At 41.1% G+C, this 20,387-nt stretch overlaps 1 protein-coding gene across 1 annotated transcript in view; it reads left to right on the top strand.

Annotated features, from left to right (window-relative positions):
* The window catches only part of SLC30A5 (solute carrier family 30 member 5), a 34,669-nt gene extending 25,559 nt beyond the window's left edge, over positions 1–9,110 (top strand). Inside the window, 8 exon segments of the mRNA XM_075213500.1 lie at positions 857–866; positions 1,290–1,419; positions 2,281–2,521; positions 2,764–2,844; positions 2,847–2,920; positions 2,923–2,984; positions 4,189–4,321; positions 7,287–9,110. Coding sequence (XP_075069601.1) covers positions 857–866; positions 1,290–1,419; positions 2,281–2,521; positions 2,764–2,844; positions 2,847–2,920; positions 2,923–2,984; positions 4,189–4,321; positions 7,287–7,457 — 902 coding nt within the window. The 3' untranslated portion in view covers positions 7,458–9,110.
* The last annotated feature ends 11,277 nt before the right edge of the window (positions 9,111–20,387 follow it).

Raw genomic sequence — 20,387 nt, 5'->3', positions numbered from 1 at the left:
TTGGGGATATCCTCCATCTGTAGTTTTATTTTATTTTTAAAAATATTTATCTATTTTATTTTTTATATTATATGAAGTTATAAGTTATTTATATGTCAGAACATGACTAGACATAGCGGTGTACCAAAAACTATGGTAAAGTAATAAGACATTAAGGCAAAAGTAGGCAGGTACATAATTTGCAAAATATTGACAGCAAACTACAATATGTTGGATTTATAATGAAATTACCCAGTTATATTAGATTGCATAGAAGAGGGCAGGACCAGGTGACAAGGACAAGTCCTCGTCCGACTCTTCAGACAATTCGTATCTAGGGGTGGTTCACCGAGACCAAATACCTCTGCATAGAGCTAGTACCTGTGTGGCTGTATCCTTCATGTCCTACTGAAGGTTTCTCATTGGCCAGCCATGTCCTGGTTGCTCACATATTGAGATAATGGCTTATCTAAAAGGAGATCAAGAGAACCTCCAAAAATACAGCTCTTGGGATACAATAGAGCAGTGTTTCTCAACTCCAGTCCTCAGGACTCACTAACAGTGCAGGATTGCCAGGTGACCAGTGAAATAATTATACCACCTGCTACACTGTGTCAGTCAGTAATGAATACACCTGTGCTCCAGCAAGGAGATATGGAAAACATGTACTGCTAGGGGGTCCTGAGGACTGGAGTTGAGAAACACTGCAATAGAGGGATCTTGATATTGATAGCAATTGTTTGAGTAACTGCTAATACTAGTCTTATTAAATAAGAAACCACACAGATATAACCATCATCATATAATGTAGTGACCTACACCAAGTACATTACATTACTTGTAAGTAAATATCTAGGTGTATAACCCCATCTTCCAGATGGACCTTTGTAAATCTCTCTGATGGGGGCTGTACATAAGCATACATTAAAGACTGTGGCTACACACTGCTGTGTACTACATCAAAACCGATGTACCACAGAACTGAAACCTCTAGAATGGTTTTTAAGGGTACAACATTGTGGTTAAACCTTGAAGTTTTCTAAAATTCAATAAAAAATGTCAAAAATATAGATGCGCACATACTAAAATAATGGTTATGTATAATGCTATTTTTTTTTATTTATTTTTTTCATATTGCGGAACGCCCACTCAGAAAGCAAAATAACTTTTTTATGTGTGTACGAACATAAAAGTAACCGTAGCTTACAGTGAATGTTCTGTGGGCTCAGAGGAAGCTCCCATGTTTATGAGCCTTCGCTTGGTTAACTTGTTGGGGAAAAGTTTACTGACAATTTCTTGTATCATTTTAGGTACGGCCGAGTGGAAATACTGTCTGGGTTTATCAACGGCCTCTTCTTGGTGGTGATCTCGTTCTTCGTGTTTGTTGAAGCCATGGCCAGAATATTTGATCCACCAGACATCAATACCGATATGTTAACAGTAAGTTTGAGAGTGTTTCATTACACAATTTATCATTCCAGAAATCAGCCTGATACACATGTGCCTACGATTGGTTATTACCAAGGTTTACAAGATAAGATCCCTCCACCACAGGGTTCTGTGACAGTCACACTTCATAGGTTAAAAATCATCTCTTTATTGACCATTACAAATCATATTTAGTTGTAAACCTTATAACACCCAAAACTATTCAACCATCAAAAAGGTTTGTGATGTCAAAGAGACGGACAAATAAATATCAATAGATGTCAAAGCTTATTTCATAAATGACCATTAAAAAACATCAGCAGTCAAAACTATGATGAGATTGTTTATATTTATAACTGTATAAATATGATTCAGTCAAATGTTATCAGTGCTGCATGATTATATGATTATCCCAAATTGATACAAGTTATATCCTGATCCATGAACACACGTCTAGATATGTATGGGTTGGGTCTGTTGACCAGACTTCTTAATACTTATGATTGTGATTGCTATATAACCTTTTTCGTAGAGGCATTCGCAGAAGTGATGCATGCAAGTATGTCATTCATGATCATTTTGTATTTGTCCAAGGTATGTTTTAATTCTAGACCAGAGGTGTGCAACCTGTAGACCAGGACCCCAGAAAGAGTCATAGGAAATGATTTTGGGGTTCTCTTATTGGTAGCTATGCAGTATATTCTATTATGAATCTTCTTTTTGAGTCAAGAACAGTGGCACACTGACACTTAAAAAAAAAAAAAAAATGTGGACACCTCCATCTATCGGCATCATAATGACCACATGTATAGTCAAAGTGCTTTATGTCTCGCATGTTTGGTCATTGAAACAGTTTCTTCTTTCCTGTAACAGCCGGTCTCGGTCGGAGGGCTGCTTGTCAACCTTGTTGGTATCTGTGCCTTTAGTCATGCCCACTCCCATGGGCCTGCTCGAGGAGGTGGGTGCTCTTCTCATGACCACGGCCACTCTCACCACGGACATGGCCACAGTCATGGACATGGTCACGGACATTCACACGGCGATCATGGACATACTCACAACCATGGGCATTCGCATGGCTCTGTCGGAGGAGGGATGAATGCAAACATGCGGGGTAAGTGTGTACGGCTGCATGGGAAAGAGAGATCGGTGCAGTATAATATTCAGTAGTCAGGCCTGAAGGTGACATCATTTCTTAGAATGTTGTCTGTCATTGTGTACTGACATCCGTAAACTGATCTATCTCTGTAACCGTTGCTGTCGGAGCAATTCCCTGTTTGTTTGCGAGTTATCATTGTGCTGCTGGCACAGCTGACGGACTTACTACATGAAAATGACGGCTTGTGTCTCCATCAGGTGTGTTTCTACACGTGCTAGCAGACACTCTCGGCAGCGTGGGTGTTATAGTATCCACCATACTGATTCAGCAGTTCGGATGGCTTCAGATCCTCTCTGTTCTTTATTCATTGCCATCCTTATATTTGGAAGTGTTATCCCTCTGCTGAAAGATGCCCTACCAGGGTGATCCTCCTCCGAATACCTCCTGAAACGGAGAAGGGGATACACATTGCCCTGAGAGAAGGTGAGTCATTGGGGTAATTGACCTGTTATGTACAGTCATGCAGTAAATTAGTGCACAGCTGTTTGGGACTGTCCACTCTTGTACCTATCGGTTATGTATGCAGCATGCACCATTATCCAAGCACATTGCAGTAGCTTAAGCGGAAAACACTTTAAAATGTGAGGAGTATACTGTCTGCACTCCTAGAAAATACATTGCTCGGTGGAGTAGGAGAGGATTCACTTGTGAGCTGATGGGTAAAGGGCAGGGAATTATTCTAAATTTTCCAGGAAGAGCATAAAGATTGATGCAGCTTGTAGTGACAGCGCTTAAGAGAGACTGCAAAAACAATAGAGCAGATAATTCATTTATATATGTAAAGGTGAATATTTTTTTTTATAATGGAGGTGTTTTATTTTGGTATTGGTAGACTTACAAGCTGCTCGTGGGCAGGTATTGTATATTGTTAGGTGTGTGAGCTGCTGCTCTAGTGGTGGAAGCTGATAAATATATAGGGTTGTTTCTTTAGCTACAATTATTAAGTATAACTAACCACTAGGGGGTGCAATTGTAATGACGTAACATAGGATTTTTCTAACTTCAAAATATAGGGTTAATGAGAGGCAGATTAGGTTTCTGGATTTTGTTTTTGTTTATTATTGGAGGATGGCGTTTCCCAGCTTTAGAGTGCCCCTGAGAAATAGTGTGTGTGTGTGTGTGTGTGTGTGTGTGTATATATGTGTATATATGTATATATATATATGTGTATATATATATATATATATATATATATATATATGGATATCTCCATATCCATCCATTCATCAGAACCTATCTGTTAAAGACTTTATAGGCAGTGCAAAAGTTGCGATAAAGCCTTGTCTTGTGTATATTTGTGCCAGTATCCATCACATTTTATATATCTATATCTATCTCACCTTATCCATCACATTAATATTTATATATACATAGAGAGGGAGAGAAATATTAATGTGATGGACATTGTTAATCACAGACCAGCTCTCCTACTTGGGCTAAGGTGAGAGGTTGGGAGCTGGCCCAAAACTGGATTTCCGCTTAAAATTTTTCAGAACTTAAATAACTGCACAAGGTTATCTTAGGACCCTGTGTCTCGCAGCATAGATGAATAAATGTCTACACGGCAATCAGTTGTACAATGAATGAAATTGAATAAAATCTACTGATACATATTTCTCTTTACAGATATCCAAGATCGATGGTCTGATCTCTTACCGGGACCCACATTTTTGGCGTCACTCTGCCACTGTTGTTGCTGGGACTATACATGTTCAAGTGATGTCAGATGTTGTGGAGCAATGGATTATTCAACAGGTAATTCTCATTCTCCTATTTAATCTGGGAGACAAATGGACAATTTTAGGCCATATCCCCTCATTGATCGGTTTAGTGGTCTTTTAATAGTTTCACTAGTTTTTAGTCCTGCTCCCCCTTTGTGGTATAAATAAGTGAAGTGGGCATTTTAACAACATCAGCCAAGTATACAATTACTTATGTCCAGTGGGAGATGAGCACCTGTCGCTATGTGACTATAGTGTTACCCCAGCTCGCCTTCTCACACAATATTGGCCAAAAAGAGGCTGATATATGACGCTGTGGTTGGAAAGAAAGATGTATGTTAATACTTGGCAGAGTAAGACAAGAGGTTTCATTTTTTATAAATATTGTGTCCCAGTTCTCCACACTTGCTCTGCACAGCTCACTCTTGGTCAGTATTGGATTACAGAAGATTACATTCCTTTAGGACAGTTACCTTAGCATAAACGTAAGTAACATACAAAATACAGACATGTTAGGTACTCTTTCTATCTCTCTCCCATCATCAAAAACTTTAAAATCGATGAAATTTTATCCAGCTAAGGACAGATCCAGGTGCCAGTGAAGGCCCGCCCCAGCTGTGCCAGATCCAGGTGCCAGTGAAGGCCCGCCCCAGCTGCGCCAGATCCAGGTGCCAGTGAAGGCCCGCCACAGCTGCGCCAGATCCAGGTGCCAGTGAAGGCCCGCCCCAGCTGCGCCAGATCCAGGTGCCAGTGAAGGCCCGCCCCAGCTGCGCCAGATCCAGGTGCCAGTGAAGGCCCGCCCCAGCTGCGCCAGATCCAGGTGCCAGTGAAGGCCCGCCCCAGCTGCGCCAGATCCAGGTGCCAGTGAAGGCCCGCCCCAGCTGCGCCAGATCCAAGTCCCATTTGATCCTGATTAGAATTGCATGTATTCTGCAGATAACCAATTGGTTACTTTATTCTTAGCAGAAAACTATAGGGGGTATTTACTATACAGAACCGCCGACTCCCGGCGTTTTGAAGTAATTTTTCAATTTTATTAAAGACAAAACCCAATGGGCTTTGTCTTTAATAAAAGTACCGATTTAAAAAATGATTGCAAAGTGCCGGGAGTCGGCAGTTCATACCCCAATATCATCTTATTCTGGAAATGTATATGTAATATGGTAATTGATGCAGAGCGCCTAGCTAGCTAACACAATATATACGTTTTGCCTTTTTATCAGTGTTTTTTTAATTCACTTTCTTATCACTTTGATGACTTGGAGGTACTTTATGCCTTAGTGGTCATATCTTTTTCACATTTTTTTATTTGTTTAACTGTGTTCAGCTAAATGTCACATTTGTTATATTATAGAGTGTGAAGCAACTCCTCTTCCACAACACTCTTCTCTGTACTCTAATAGTTGTTTGAGAATTACATTATTTTTTTTGGTATATTTTTGACAACTAAATTCTCAATTTTTGAATCCAGTGTTCAATCCACTTTCATAAACATCATCTAATGTGTTTATCTTCCCAGAGTTTAGTTGCCTATACCCTAATGGGTCAAACTCGATCTGTGTGCATAGTAAATGTATTCTATATTATATATTTCTTATACTAACAGGCTCACAACAAGGTTTGTATCCACCTATCCATACGTACAGTTGAGTCCTTAGTTACAAATTGATTGTATGCATTTTCACCCAGAGGTGTTTTAAAATCACAGCAAAAAATAACTATAGGTGGGGAAAAATTGCAGCTAGAATAGAGGCCTAGCCCAGCCCCCGTTCTTCCATATACTGTGCTGTGATAACTGTGTAATACTTCTGTATCGTATTCTTGTCACTACACGTTGCTCTATGCATATTACTGGGATAATGCTCCAACATGTCACATGACAGTTACATTGTGAGATGTTATGCTGTCTATATGCACTACATACTGCATGATGATGCTATATGCTGTCCCATAATCCTCCATGATGTGTGACCGTGTGAACGAGACCAGGGAATATGAGTCTGCATCTAGAATGTTTACGCCAACATTCTACACTGAACAGTGTAGAATGTTGACGTAAAAGTGTTACAAATAATATAATAACATTGAGTGCACTTCACTTTCAGATAGGGGAAATACACTGTTAGGGGGGGTATTCAATTGTCCGCAAGGATTTTTTTTTTGACCGTGTTAAGTCTTTTTAACGCTGTTTTTTTTTATCATTTTCGAGCGGGTTAACTTTACCCGCGATTCAATTCCATTTTTAACGTCCAGTTTTTTTTCATGAAACGGTCCTCTCGCGCTCCAGTTGAATGTCTATTGGAAGTATAAGGTGTGCGAGAGGCAGCCGCGTTAAAAGAGATTCAATTGTTTTTTAACGCGGCGGTTAAAACAAGCAAATATGCTGTTTTATCTCGCACCTCCTTGGGGTGTATTGAAAATAAAAAAAAAACCTCTGAAAAGTATTTGAAATCATGTAATAATGTGGAAATAAAGTTAAACTTATGTTTATCACTAATGCCGAACTTGTGTAAGTTGATTTTCTTGTGGAAAAAATAATGAAATAAAAAAAGTCACTAATATAATATTTTTTGTATGTTTTTGGTACAAATATGAATGTAGTAATGTGTTTTGACATGGTATAGATGATTCTATGGTAAAAAATAGTTCAATTAAAATATAGGCTAAAGAAAGTACTGTAATGCAGATATTATCAATGTGTAATGCAATCTAATGTATGCAAAATCTTTTTCTTGTTATAGATGACCGCGTAAAAACTCGCGAACACAATGATTGACGCGCGGGGGCAATTGAATTGCACGAGTGTTCGCACTGCGCTAACTAAAAACGGTCGCTATTGCAGTTAAAACCCAGTGGGAGATTTTTTTTAAAAAAAAATTTACCGACAATTTAATTACCCCCCTTATTGTCTTTCTCACATGTTTAGGTGGTTCACCCTATTACTAATCCAGTATTAGTCCAGTATCCCCTGACTTATCCATGCCTGTTTTTTCTGATAGGTGACATCGATACTAAAAGACGCTGGAATCAACAACCTGACTGTGCAGGTGGAGAAGGAGTCTTACTTTCAGCACATGTCTGGCCTAAGTACAGGCTTTCATGATGTCTTAGTGATGACCAAACACACGGACACCATAAAATATTACAAGGATGGGACCTACATCATGTAACCGGAGATCAGCTCTTTCACTCAGTATTCTTCCTGTGTTTGTCAAGGAAAACAAAGACTTGAACTTTATTGTACAGAAATCAGATGTACAGATCTGGGTTTTATACACCGACTTTATTCTTGTCTTTATTGAGACTATTGGGATGTTTTTTTATACAATGTTCTAAAACTAGATGTACCATTTAGTTCTCTATCTTGGAGTAACAGGGCTTTGACATGCAGAGGACATGCTGTGTTTTGTGGACGTCCTATATAAACTTGTGAATGGTCGCTACGGCAGGACCAACCACCAATCCACCATGCCATGTATAACATGAGTATTTATGTATGTATATACATTGTACATGCCACTCAGACCATGGATTTGCTTCTACATTGCACACGAGAGAACACATTTTTAATATAATGAACTGGACTGAATTTGGGACATTTTATGTGTTTAATATATGGGATCTAATATATTTTATTTCACTATCTTTTTTTTTTTTTTTCTTTTCATTGTGCCTTTCAGCAAATACTCCCAGATCTACCTATAGTTTATACCAGGCTTACTTAGGAAAACTGCTGCTGCCATTTTTCTCTTGAACTACAATCCCTACGGGCTCCCAGAGCATGCTGGGCCTTGTGGTTCACGCTGCATACACCAGTTTTACTACTTTTTACAGCATGACCAATGGTCATTGTGCAACACAACTGTGGACATAGGAACACGCGGTTGACAAGTAGACGTCTTTCTTCCAGTTTGCGTTGTCTGTAAGAAGTGGATTAAAATGGTCTATTTCTGTCACTCTTAAGACAATACTCCAATACAATCCATGCGAGAAAAAAAACACCACCTTAAGGGTGGAAAGGACCAATGTTGCCCTTTCACGTGCTTGTTTATATATAAGGCTGGGACTTTACCGGGCAATACAATTAGGCTTTATTTTTCTATAATTGTTCAATAAAACACACAGACATAAATTATTCTCCCAGGGATTTTATTTCTCAGCACATTAGATTTTATTGATAGGATTTCCCGTTTTGCATGTTTTACTGTTGTCTAATGAAATATTATTCATAGATTACAGTAAAGCAGCGATGCGAAGTGGTCAATCAACCTGGAAATAGATTTGCATTTCATTATTAAGCATTAATCGTTAAACAAAACACTAAGTAACTGATTTGTAGGTATGATGTCTACTTTACATGGTAAAAACAGGTTTCCAGAAGCTAATTTGACAATAACGAAGGTTTGTGTTGGTTCGGACGCTAATTCGGTCATTTTGGCAAATGAGAAATGTAAAAGTATGGATTTATTGCAATGCTGGACAATCTGTCAAATTCAATACATAACATACAAAGTGTGCTGGGACTTGTAGTTCTACAGAATCTCACAGGTTGCCCAAGTCTGATATATTTATTGTCTTATTTTAAGAGACAAGGGAAAGGAGGTTTGCAATATGTTTCTTTATGGTCAATATTAGCATCTATCTTTGATAGATGCTACTTTGTTCATTATATACAGTACATGTTCATAGTCGGGTATGTGATTTATTTAACAATAAAGATTCAGTCCTATAAACAATTAAGAACGATAATTGGATGACCAAGTGCTCTGCTGTGGTGACCTTAAATCTATTTTTATCCTGAATTATATAAATTCAAAACAAGATTTTTTTAAGGGATTATTTTTTCACCTTATTCTAAAAGTATAGTAAATGATGTAATACAATGTTTTGTTTTAACTTGGGTAAAAATAGCTAAAGCTGGGAAAAATCGTTGACATTTGGCTACATTTGTTTGTGTTTGTGACTTCACTTCTGGTTTTATCAAACAGCCACATTGCTCTGTTTGTATTACTTTTATCCAAATATTTGTTCTGTTTGATATTGTAACATGAAAACCTGTAGGCTTTAATAATTACTACACCTCACCCTGAAAAAGACAAACGTTTGTATACAACAGTTCTGTTTTTCACGTAGGCCTGTATGTAAGCAGTGTATACCTTACATCACATTGTCTACTTTTATTTTTTTGAAGTAATGAATTATTATTTTAATAACGTGTAAATTACATTATTTTAAAACCTGGGCAATTTTGAAAAAATATATATTTTTTTTGAAAATATTTTTGGAAGGCTGTGGTATTGGACGAATGTAATCATGCCAGAAAGAATATATGTCAAACCTAAATAGATTGTTTCGTACAGAATCCTACAGTACGCTCTTATATTCAGGTATGGGGTTATTTATCAATAAAGACACAGGCCCACTTTAGAATATAATGGTTTAGAACAACATTTAGATAGCCAAAGACTCTGCTGTCATGTGGAAAACATTTAAGGGTATCAAACCTTCTAAAAAAAAAAAAGGAAAAGTGGAGGCATTGCCCAAAGCAATGAATGATATTCTAGCTATCCTTTATCTAGTACAGTGTTGACTAACCTGTGACACTCCAGGTGTTGTGAAACTACAAGTCCCAGCATACCCTTCCAGCAATAACCTGCTATATATTGGCAAAGCATGCTGGGACTTGTAGTTTTACAGCACCTGTAGTGTCACAGGTTAGCCAACACTGAACTAGTACATGCTCGAAAGTGGTAGCTAAAATCTGAGTGTTTGCTATGGGCAAAACCTCCACTCTTCCTTTTAAGAATGTTTGATAAATCTATCCATTAGCCTATTTTATGTTCAAGATATTCATTAAACCAAAGCTTAGTGTCTGTGTGATTAAATAGTTCCAGTGTTTTAATCTGTTATACGATGAGCAGGTGAAATAGAAAGGTCTATTGGAGGAAAAAATCCTCAAACTTCTCAATGAATACAGAGGTTCAACTTTTTGAATGCTGCTGACGCCTTGATTATTACAGCCACAGGAAATAGACTTCTATCTGCTTCTTTCCCCTGTACATAGTTGCAGTGTAAAGGGCAGATATTGTATATCTTAAGAATATGTTTTATAAACTTCCTGGTGCTATTCAATGAGCAATTTTATATTACGTGATGTTTGGTATGTAGTTTACACTTCATAGATCCTAAAGCTTTTATATTTCATTACCAAGAACTTTATACGTTCAGTTTTAACATAACTGGTTTAATGTCTTGGAAGGTGTACATAAAGCATATTGGAAGCTTGTTACCCAGTTGAAGTTATTATTGGTTATACCAGTGGTTCCCAAACTGTGCGCCTAGGCTCCCTGGGGTGCCTTGGAGATCTCACAGGGGTGCCTCGGGCAGGGCCAGTGGTAAGCAAGGCGGGTGACTACTTGGTAATGATTTTGGCTTAGGGGTGCCTTGAAAAATTTTTGGAGACCCTAAGGGTGCCTTGAACTGAAAAATGGAATCCACTGGGTTATACCTTTTTGATGTTTGTGAAAGGTGTTGAGTGGATGTGAAGCCACAAACACTTTTAACTTAACCAAGTTACACAGCTAGTTGTAGTTTTAGTACTGTTTCAGCAGCAGACAGGTATACAGTATTATGCAGGTAAGCACTTGTAGTGGTGCACTTATATGCAGGTTTATATGTGTATGGCACTCTGTATCTCTGCACACCTGTGTAGGATAATATCACTGTTGTGGGCACAGCTCTCCTAATGTTATAGTGGTCACTCTATTTACTCTTTAGGGACTTTTATTGGTATTTGTTTTTTGTCTGCAGCTGGCAAGTGCTGCGTCCAGGCTGCTCTCAGTTTTTAACCTCGGTAGTGGCCAAATCCCCTTCAGCTAAGGTACCTTCAGATGTCACTGTGACATCACCAGGTCATGTGACCGCAGCGGTCACATGGTACACAGTGCGGGCGTCCTGCTGGATATCTTCCTGTTCCTATGATGTGCAGTGAAGAAAAAGGTAAGAAGGGGTGATGTAGAGAGGGTATGTGTGATTAAAGCTGCTGGGCAGACGTCCTACAAGTTCACTGACGCTCCTCCTGCTCTATACCCTGCTTTATTACTGGGGTGGTCTCCAAAGCCTGTGACTGAAGTGTCACAGCGCGGATGACTGTGCAATGCTCGGAGCGGGAGATGAGAGGTAACAAGGTGGTGCTTACGCTAATTCCCCATTCACAATGCTGGATTCCTCTGCAGGACCCGGCCATAGTTGCTACAGGTACTGATTGCAGGAATGGCAGTCACTGCTCTGTAGGACGGCAGGACTGTGAGTGTTAACCTTTCCCACCACAGGGCTGGAAGATAGGTACAGCAAGTTGCTGTGGGCCACAGGAATGGGTACCTCTTAGTGTTGGGGCAGGCTTCATGTTTCCTTAAGGGGCCTGGATCAGGTGGGGGTTACTGGGTGTATATATAAGCCCCCACTAGGCACTGGAATGGTGGAGGGTGCGTTCTTTTGAACAGCTACCAATGCACTTCTGGTGGGAGGTGCTTCTTTCCTTGCCCTGCACTTTCTCCTGTGGTCTGTCACTCCACGTGTGCAATCACCAGAACAGCAGCCATCTTCGATCACTAGCACTCCCTTTCTCTGTTCCTCCAACTTTAAGTAATAGGTTTTTTCAGGGTTTTACTAAGTGGTTAGTCCCAAAGATTTATTGGGCTCTAGGGCCTCCTTGCAGGCTCACTTTTTTTTCTTCTGTGAATGTGTGCTGCTTCTGTCTGTTCTTGTATTTTTTATTCTATCTGTGCTTATGTCAGATTAGGGGGTTGATCCTCGAGGGCTGTCCCAGCTGAAACTAAAGGCCTGGGATAGGTCACTAGCCAACTCTATGACTTAGATTGCTAGCTACTCATTTCCTTTTGGCTCTTCAGAGAGTCTGGCTTGTTCCGTGCCTGTATTGCTGGGCCAAGGTCCTGTGGCGGCAGCCTGGTTTTGGTTTCCTCCTTTTTTGGAGAGGATGTTGGAATCTGCTAAGTCTAAGTGCAGGAAGATGGTGACACCCCAACCTGAGAATGAGCCAGACTAACTGTTCTCCACATAGTGAGGGCAAAGTGCTAAATATGGAGGAATGGGCAGGAAGTCACCACTTACCGTCAGGGAGGAGCTGATGCGTACTGTGCACCAGGTGTTAAACATCCCAGAGATAGAAGTTCCTGAGACTTTGAAGCCTCTTTAAGTGGAGGTTGAAAAGCGCAGGTTTTTTGTTTTTATCTTCCGCTGGATAATTTGTTGGGTGATGTTTGTAACTTGCCGGATCGGAAGTTCCAGGTTTCCCTGTAGGTTACAGTTCTGTTATCTTCTTCCCTCTGAGGATATTGTTAAATGTTAAACGCCTCCTAAGGTGGGCTCACCTGTAGCGCGGTTGTCCAAGACAACTATCATCCCAAGTCTTAATGCAGCCATGCTTAAGGATGGTGCGAACCATAAGGTCGAGGGCAACCTTAAGTCCTTTTTGGGGCCGTTGGAGCCTCCTAAAGGCCCATTTTGGCCTCTGCTTGGGTGGCCAAGGTTGTGAAATTCTGGTCCGAGCAGCTAACTGAGGGTTTCTTAGCTGGCAATCCATGATCTGAATTGCTCCTGTTGGTGAAGCAGATTTAGAGAGCTGCGGAGTATCTGGGAGAGGTGGTCCTGGACAATGGATTGATTGGTGCATGGATATCTGCCTCTGATTTTTGCTTGTTGGGCTCTCAGACTTTAGTCCTGGGAGGCTGATATGGAGTCTAAAAAGACTCTTGAGTTACTTCCTTTTTCTGTGGGTGTCATGTTTGGCCCGTAGCCTGACAATTTTATTAGGTGACAGGAGGAAAAAGTGTTTTCCTTCCTGTTAATGTACCAAAAGCTAAGGTGCCCAGGCTTCTGTTGTCTGCACCCAGGTATGGTTTGCAGCATGGACTGCAAGCCTGATCTACTAGGCGCCAAGTCTGCTAATAAGAAATTGGCATGATGGTGGTCTGCCCACCCACGATAGCTGACGTTTGAGCTTGTCTACTCCTCTTCAGGGTTAAGCATAAATTGAAGGCCTCTCAGCAGAGTGTTATAGATGGGGTATAGCTATGGTAAACTTCTAGGATGTCTTCAAGTGCCCGCATGACTGGTCCCTACACTATACCCCAATGTTTCCCAATGTTTCCCAGTGTCTCCCAGTGGACGAAGATTAAAGGATTTATCGGATATATAAAAATCCTATTATTCTGTGTTTTCTTTCCCTGATTACTCTTTCAGAAATAAAACATTTTTTCTTGTACTACAAAGCAATGTTTGTTACATATTGTCCAGACTGCGGCAACCTCCATCTTTCTGTAATGATATCACGGTCTCCTACAATCCATTCAAATAGCTGCTGCAGGAATAACCTCTCTACTCTCCATCATTAATTACTGTTCTCCTGTTGAAACCACCTTGTATCCATTTTAATTATCTTTTCATTACAAAAGTGCTGTCCCATCTATTTCCACTTATTATATCTATTATCACAATCTCTCTACATACCAACCCTCTGCTCATGCTGACGCTTTTTTTTTTCTTCCCCCCCCCCCCCAGGTTATCTCCGCTCTGAGGACTACGGCCCTTCTTGTATGCTGCCCCTGGAAATCTTCAACAGAATGTCTTGTCTCTCAAGTATCGTCTCTAACTGCAGGATCCTGCTGAAAGCTCACCTATTTAATGAACAGTTCAAATAGTGCTTGTGACTTCTCCCAGAGCTGTGTTCCAGAGGGTGAGAGGACACGTGTTGGAGGACTGTTATGTGTTTTCTTCTTTAAAGTGTCCATTGATCAAGCTATATTAACAAAGGAGAACACAAGAAATACAGTTTATTAATAATTTTAATTCTACTCCTGAACTTCATGTTATGTTCTCTCCTGATAATGCCTGATGAATTCAACGCGAAGAGTGATAGTTATTGTAAATAGACGTTATCAGACATTTGTGTGCGCTGTTACATACTACAGACAGCTGAACCTTGTAATATACTGTATATTTGAATATTTTGTAAGAAATACATAATGTGATGTAAACAAAACATACTGAAAGCAGCTTTTTTTTGTATATTCATGAGGTAAGAATTGTTTTAAAGTAATTTATTTCACTATTAAAATTACTACGTCTTGTTTTGCCTTTACCAAAAACATCTACATTTTTAGTATATCAAGTCTGTAGTTAACCTGTAATTGTTATGCCAACCAAGGTTCCCCCCCAGCAAAGGAGAACTGACCCAGTAGGGGGTGACTGAATCAGTCAGCTTGTTTGGACCAGCACACTCATTGGGGTATATTTACTAAACTGCAGATTTGAAAAGTGGAGCTGTTGCCTATAGCAACCAATCAGATCCTAGTTATCATTTATTTAGTACATTCTGCGCAGGTAATTTTAAGTTAGGTGTGTGTCTGATTTCTAAATGCGCCGTACACAAATGTGGTGCACTCAGGGCCGGATTAAGGGAATGGAGGCCACCGGTGAGCCGAGCCGCCCCCAAGGCACTTACCCCCTCCTGGCATTGCAGTCCTTACCTGGCGCGCTGTACGCTCTTTACTGAGGACATCTCGTGAGAGTGAGACACTAGATCTCCTCAGTAAGGAGACTACAGCGTGCCGGGGAAGGACCACAGTGAAGGGCCCCCTGGATGCCTGAGGCCCCTGGGCTGTAGCCCAGTTAGCCCTAGGGTTAATCCGGCCCTGGGTGCACTCTGTGATTTTCATTGCACGTTGTGCCCATCACAATAACCCCTGAGAGACAAAATCTGTGGCATTCAAAGAAAGAGAATTCTGCAAATAATATTAAGAATAAAGATCCTGTTTTATTAATTACTAAATATTCAAGTTATTAAGTTATCAATGAGTTGGATGTAACCGTCAACCTTTTTGAAAATAAGTAGCAGCTTAGCAGGTCTTCCAACAAACCTGTTCGGTGGCTGCCCAGTGTCATTTTTGTTTTTATATTAAATGTCATTGAAATCCATCTAGTGGAAGGCCCAGAACCAGGGGCGGATCTAGATTATTTTTTTTAGGGGGGGGGGGGGGGGGGCGATTTCATCCCCGCCCACTTTTTAATAACTAAAGCTGCATACGGCTGCACATTGTGCAGGTCCGTTTGGCAGAAACAGGCAGGGAGAGTGTGCTGCCCGACTGCTCCGATTGTTTTTAAAACACAATCAGAGCACCCGGGCAGCACACTCTACCTGCCTGCCTCTGCCAAACGGACCTGCACAGTGTGCAGCCGCCTACAGCAAGTCCCTGCTTGGATACGCCACTGCCAAGAACAGGCTCCCTGGGTAAAAGTTCTGCCCAGTGTACACCAACGGGAGGTTCTACTGGGACCCTAACATCCCTAAAATCTGGCCAGGATCCAACTGGACCATCTCGCTTTGGTGTCATCCCAATTGGTGCAGGGGTGTCTGAATACATAACTGGACAGACAAGCAGACCAATGGTTTTTTTATATATAAAATTTTGCTGTGATAGGGCATCTTCAGAATCATTCCTCCTCTTGTCTGCCTTACATTGTTCACCATCATGCGCTCTTGTTATGATAATTGCTATACCTACTCCCAGTGCCCTTCTTGAGTATGGTAGGATTAAGGATTAAGGATGAGGGATCCTAGTAAATGGACAGAGACAATGACTGGGGAGTCACCAGACCCATTGTGGTTAATAAAGCCACATAAGTACCCCAGAAGCAAAATATACACCATGGGTATATCCAAATACTTTTTAACTTTAAAATGTTAATTACCACTAAAATCTGTACATATCCTGGAGGGGTGGTTAAGTGTGAGGATGGAGGGGGGACAGGGAATCGTGTCATTTTGGCACCACCCCCAACGATGCATTTACGCAGCCATGTCAATATGACCCAGGTGGCAAAGCCTACATTATGCGGTTTGCCGTGACTCACGTCATGGAGCTCCCCATCCTGTCCACTTCACTAGGAAGTGGCAGGATGCGGGAAAACCAACTGCTCTCCTGGGAGTGTGGGAGACCTATGCAGAATTAGGGAGTGTCCCAGACAATACGGCAAGTATGATTAAAACATAACCTAAAGCATCCACTACAAAGCATACAACTATAATAGTCAACTACTGTGAGCAAATCTACATGCACCAGACAATTGAGCTGGCAACTATAATTGTCTGCTAGTGGAAACAAGTTCTGTAAATGGAGGGGGGGCTCTTCAAATATGTCTAATGCATTCTGATGTGCTTTAAGGTTCTAGCATAGAACTTGTCTCATGGGCTGATATCTACACACTATCCCTTACTTTGAGTTGACCTATCAGTTTGCATTTCTTGCTCTCCGTTACAACAATTTATGACCCTGTATCTTCACTTTCTCTATTTCTCTAAGATTATCTTGTTTTTAGATCCCTACACATCCATATGAATCATTAATGAGTAACCACAAGAGAAATTAACTCTTAAAAGATTGTCACACATTTTATTAATAAAAAGTAAATGGCTAAATATTATTTTTTTTTTGGGGTTACTTGAAAACAAATTCAAGACAAAATGCACATATTATACTTTCCATTTTCACATTATTTAGTACTGATAACACCATCACGAAAAACACTCTCAGTAATATAAGACAGTACACGTGTGGCTAAGAGCTGGCTAGATCCTATTACTCCAAATGACCTCAGCATTCTGGGGTACAAGTTGCCATTTAAGAGAAGGGAAACTAAGTACTTTCCCTCAAAGCTGATCAATACCCTTCCAATTAATTACCCGCCCAACAGGTGGGATGGGGTACTTTCTTGGAAGGGGATTTAGCTGCCTCACACTGAGTGTGCTACAGCCGAAATTAAACTTCTGTTTATTCCAGCGGTTCCTGTATGTATGTATATATATATACATATATATATATATATATATATATATATATATAATGTACATCTTTATTGTCTTCACATACAGGGCATTTATGGCTAGTATGGCCTTACATATGGGTTATTAGAGTTTAGGGAGGAGTCTCGCTGGCACTCTGCTTCTATTGGTGTTCCTCACTATTTAAGGCAGTGAGGACAGAGCCTCACTGCAAGTTATAGCTCTCAGTGTAGCTAGGCTCCCTGGTTCCTGTTTCCTGTTCCTGTGCTGTGTTCTAGATCTGATTTCCCGTGTATGACCCCTGGTTTGTTTCTGGACCCTGTTATATTGCCTGTGACCTCTGACCTCGGCTTGTTCTCTGGATACGTTGTCTGCTGTCGGCCCTCGACCCTTGCCTGGACTTCACTCTGCTGTCTGCCATAACACTCTATTCCTGGGTTCTCCCTAGCTGGTACACATCTCATGACCCTCTGTTTGTCTGCAGCCAAGTCTGTCCCCACCACTAGGGGCAACAGGGAACACCAGACTTTCGGAGCAGACTCCGGGTTTTGCTGTACTGGCTGGAGGGGTTCCTAACAGCCAGGAGATGTTTTTCCAATCTTCAACTGACTATATGTGGTGAGCCTATGCCCAGTGTGGTCTGCTGGTGCCGTAGCCCATCCACGTCAAGGTTTGATGAGCTGGGCATTCAGACATGCTCTTCATTCCAGTGCTGTAACGCATGGTCATTTGGGTTACTGTCAGCTTGAACCAGTCTGCCCATTCTTCTATGACCTCTCCAATTACCAAGGTGTTTCAACCACGGAACTGCCGCTCACTGTTCTCTTTAAACTAGAGACTGTTGTGTATGAAAATCCTCTGAGATCAGCCGTTTCTGAGATGCTCAAACCAATCATTCCACTGGTGTTTTGGTCTGAACAACAACTGAATCTCTTAACCATATCTGCATGGTTTTATGCATTGATTTTCTGCCACATGACTGGCTGATTAGATATTTGCATTAACTAGCAGCTGTACCTAATAAGTACCACATACACTGAGTGTACCACTCAGTGGCCACCTAGTAAAGTGGCGTGTGTGTGTGTGTGTGTGTGTGTGTGTGTGTGTGTGTGTGTGTGTGTGTGTGTGTGTGTGTGTGTGTGTGTGTGTGTGTGTGTGTGTGTGTGTGTGTGTGTGTGTGTGTATATATCTACTATATAATAGCCTAGTGGCGTGTGTCTGTGTGTGGAAAAAAAAAACAAGCTGCAGCGCCACCTCCTGGGCAAAGTTATACACTGACCTACTAAATTCTTAGTGTGTGTGGGGAAAAAAACTCAGAAAGGGCTGAAATTTGCTGCAGCGCCACCTGCTGGGCGGAGTTATACACTGACCTACCAAATTCTTAGTGTGTGTGTGGGAAAAAAACCTCAGAAAGAGCTGAAATTTGGTATACTAAGATGTTTTTAATTTGTTAATTTAATTTGTTAATTGTTAAAAGTATTTATAAAGATTTTAAATAAATATATATATTTGTTGAAGGAGAAGTGACAGTTGGGAGTGGTTGGTGGTTGCTGGGGGTGACAGTGGGGAGTGGTTGGTGGTTGCCGGGGGTGACAGAGCGAGAGGAGTGTGATACTCAGGACCGCTGAGAGAGATCACTGTGTCTGGATAGACATCTGGATAGATGTGGCAATAAAGATGAAGGATGAGGTGATGGAGAAAAATGATGAGGTGGTGACATGTGGACCACGTTAAAAAAGGGCGCTTACGTCGGGAAGTAACGCTCTTCCCCTGAGGAGGCCTGGGCTAGCCCCAAATGCATGACAAGAACCTTTTTAACACCTTAAGTAGCTTGATTTGACTAGAATGCATGAGTATCATGCACGGGTTAACTTGTGTATATATATATATACTGAATTTAATCTCGGGTCATGTCGCCCAAGAGCTTCCAAGCACCACCACTGCTGTCAGGTAGAACAGGTTGAGCAAAGGTGCACAGAGACTGGACTCTATTTTTTGCCAGGTTTGGGTTTGTTGCCCCTTCAGTTTAGCTTACATCTCTGCATGTGTTGCCATAGGTATTTTCTTGCAAACAAGTCTTGGCAGGATGCATAGTGCACGAAGCCTTCAGCAATCATCTCTTTGTATGGATGTTTTCATGGTATCAGAATACCACGTCCTGTCGTTATCACGTCAGTGTTGTGCGCAAAGTTGCCCCTATTGCGAAGAAATGCCAATTGCATGCACCTTTCTTTTGAGTGCTTGGGAAATTTCATGGCCCAGACAACATCAGTCTCATTATGGTGAACATGCTCCATATGCCGGGCTATTTTTGAGAGGGGCTTCACACAGTACTGGTATTTGTTATACATCCTGGAACCATCACTGTTTTTGGTTGGACACCGCATCATCTTTCTGTGTTTAAAACACCACTGTCCCCAGGTCGAGAATCATTCATAGCACACGTCTCTGTGTTCCATCGTTACACTGCCGCCCAATGGGGCATCACCGCTGGTGTCTGTACCAGTCTCCTCTGAAGTTTCAGGGGCCTACTCATTACCACTGCACTCCGGGCTCTAGCTGGAGCCAGCGCTGGGCTGTGTGGTGCTCAACTGTGCCCGCTTTACTTTTAGCAGAGAACAGATGCGACCATGTCTTATCCCCGTTTGGTGTAGAAGGGCAGGAAGGCTGCAAACTCCTTCTTTTCCGCCGCATTGACAAAAATACGTATGTTCCACTGACCTCCAGTACTGACGTCTACACGCTTTCCCCTCCACATAAGACACACACGCACACTTTTGGTCCAACAAAGTGAATGGCGGAGACATACTAGATTTTTAGGCTGAGTATATTAGCAAGGTCCCATGCATTGACAAGTTTTGTGGGGACCTCATGTTTTGTCCCCACTACGATCAATGTCACTGCAGTGTTGGTGTATAAACAGGTCAATGTCCCCACATAGGAATACAGGTACACATACACACACACGCACACACATACACACCATATAGGTTTCTTACCATCACCTCAGTTTACTGACTAATTGTATCACACACATCTACAACATTTTTCATACTGTTTTGGTTATTCAATATAACGGTTCCAGATCATTATTTGTAATGAAGAGAACTCCAGCGACCTTTATTCTCCCGAACAACTGGGCTGGTTTCCTGCCCATAGGAATGTAAATTGATTTTTTTTGTGTAGAAGAAAAAATAAAACTTCATAAGGTCATCTATTCTGTGAAAGATTAAGTAATTTA

This window comes from Mixophyes fleayi, chromosome 1 (genome assembly GCF_038048845.1).
Source record: "Mixophyes fleayi isolate aMixFle1 chromosome 1, aMixFle1.hap1, whole genome shotgun sequence".
NCBI lineage: Eukaryota > Metazoa > Chordata > Amphibia > Anura > Limnodynastidae > Mixophyes > Mixophyes fleayi.
Note: the sequence above shows the minus strand (reverse complement) of the source record. Positions and strands in the feature narration are given on the sequence as shown.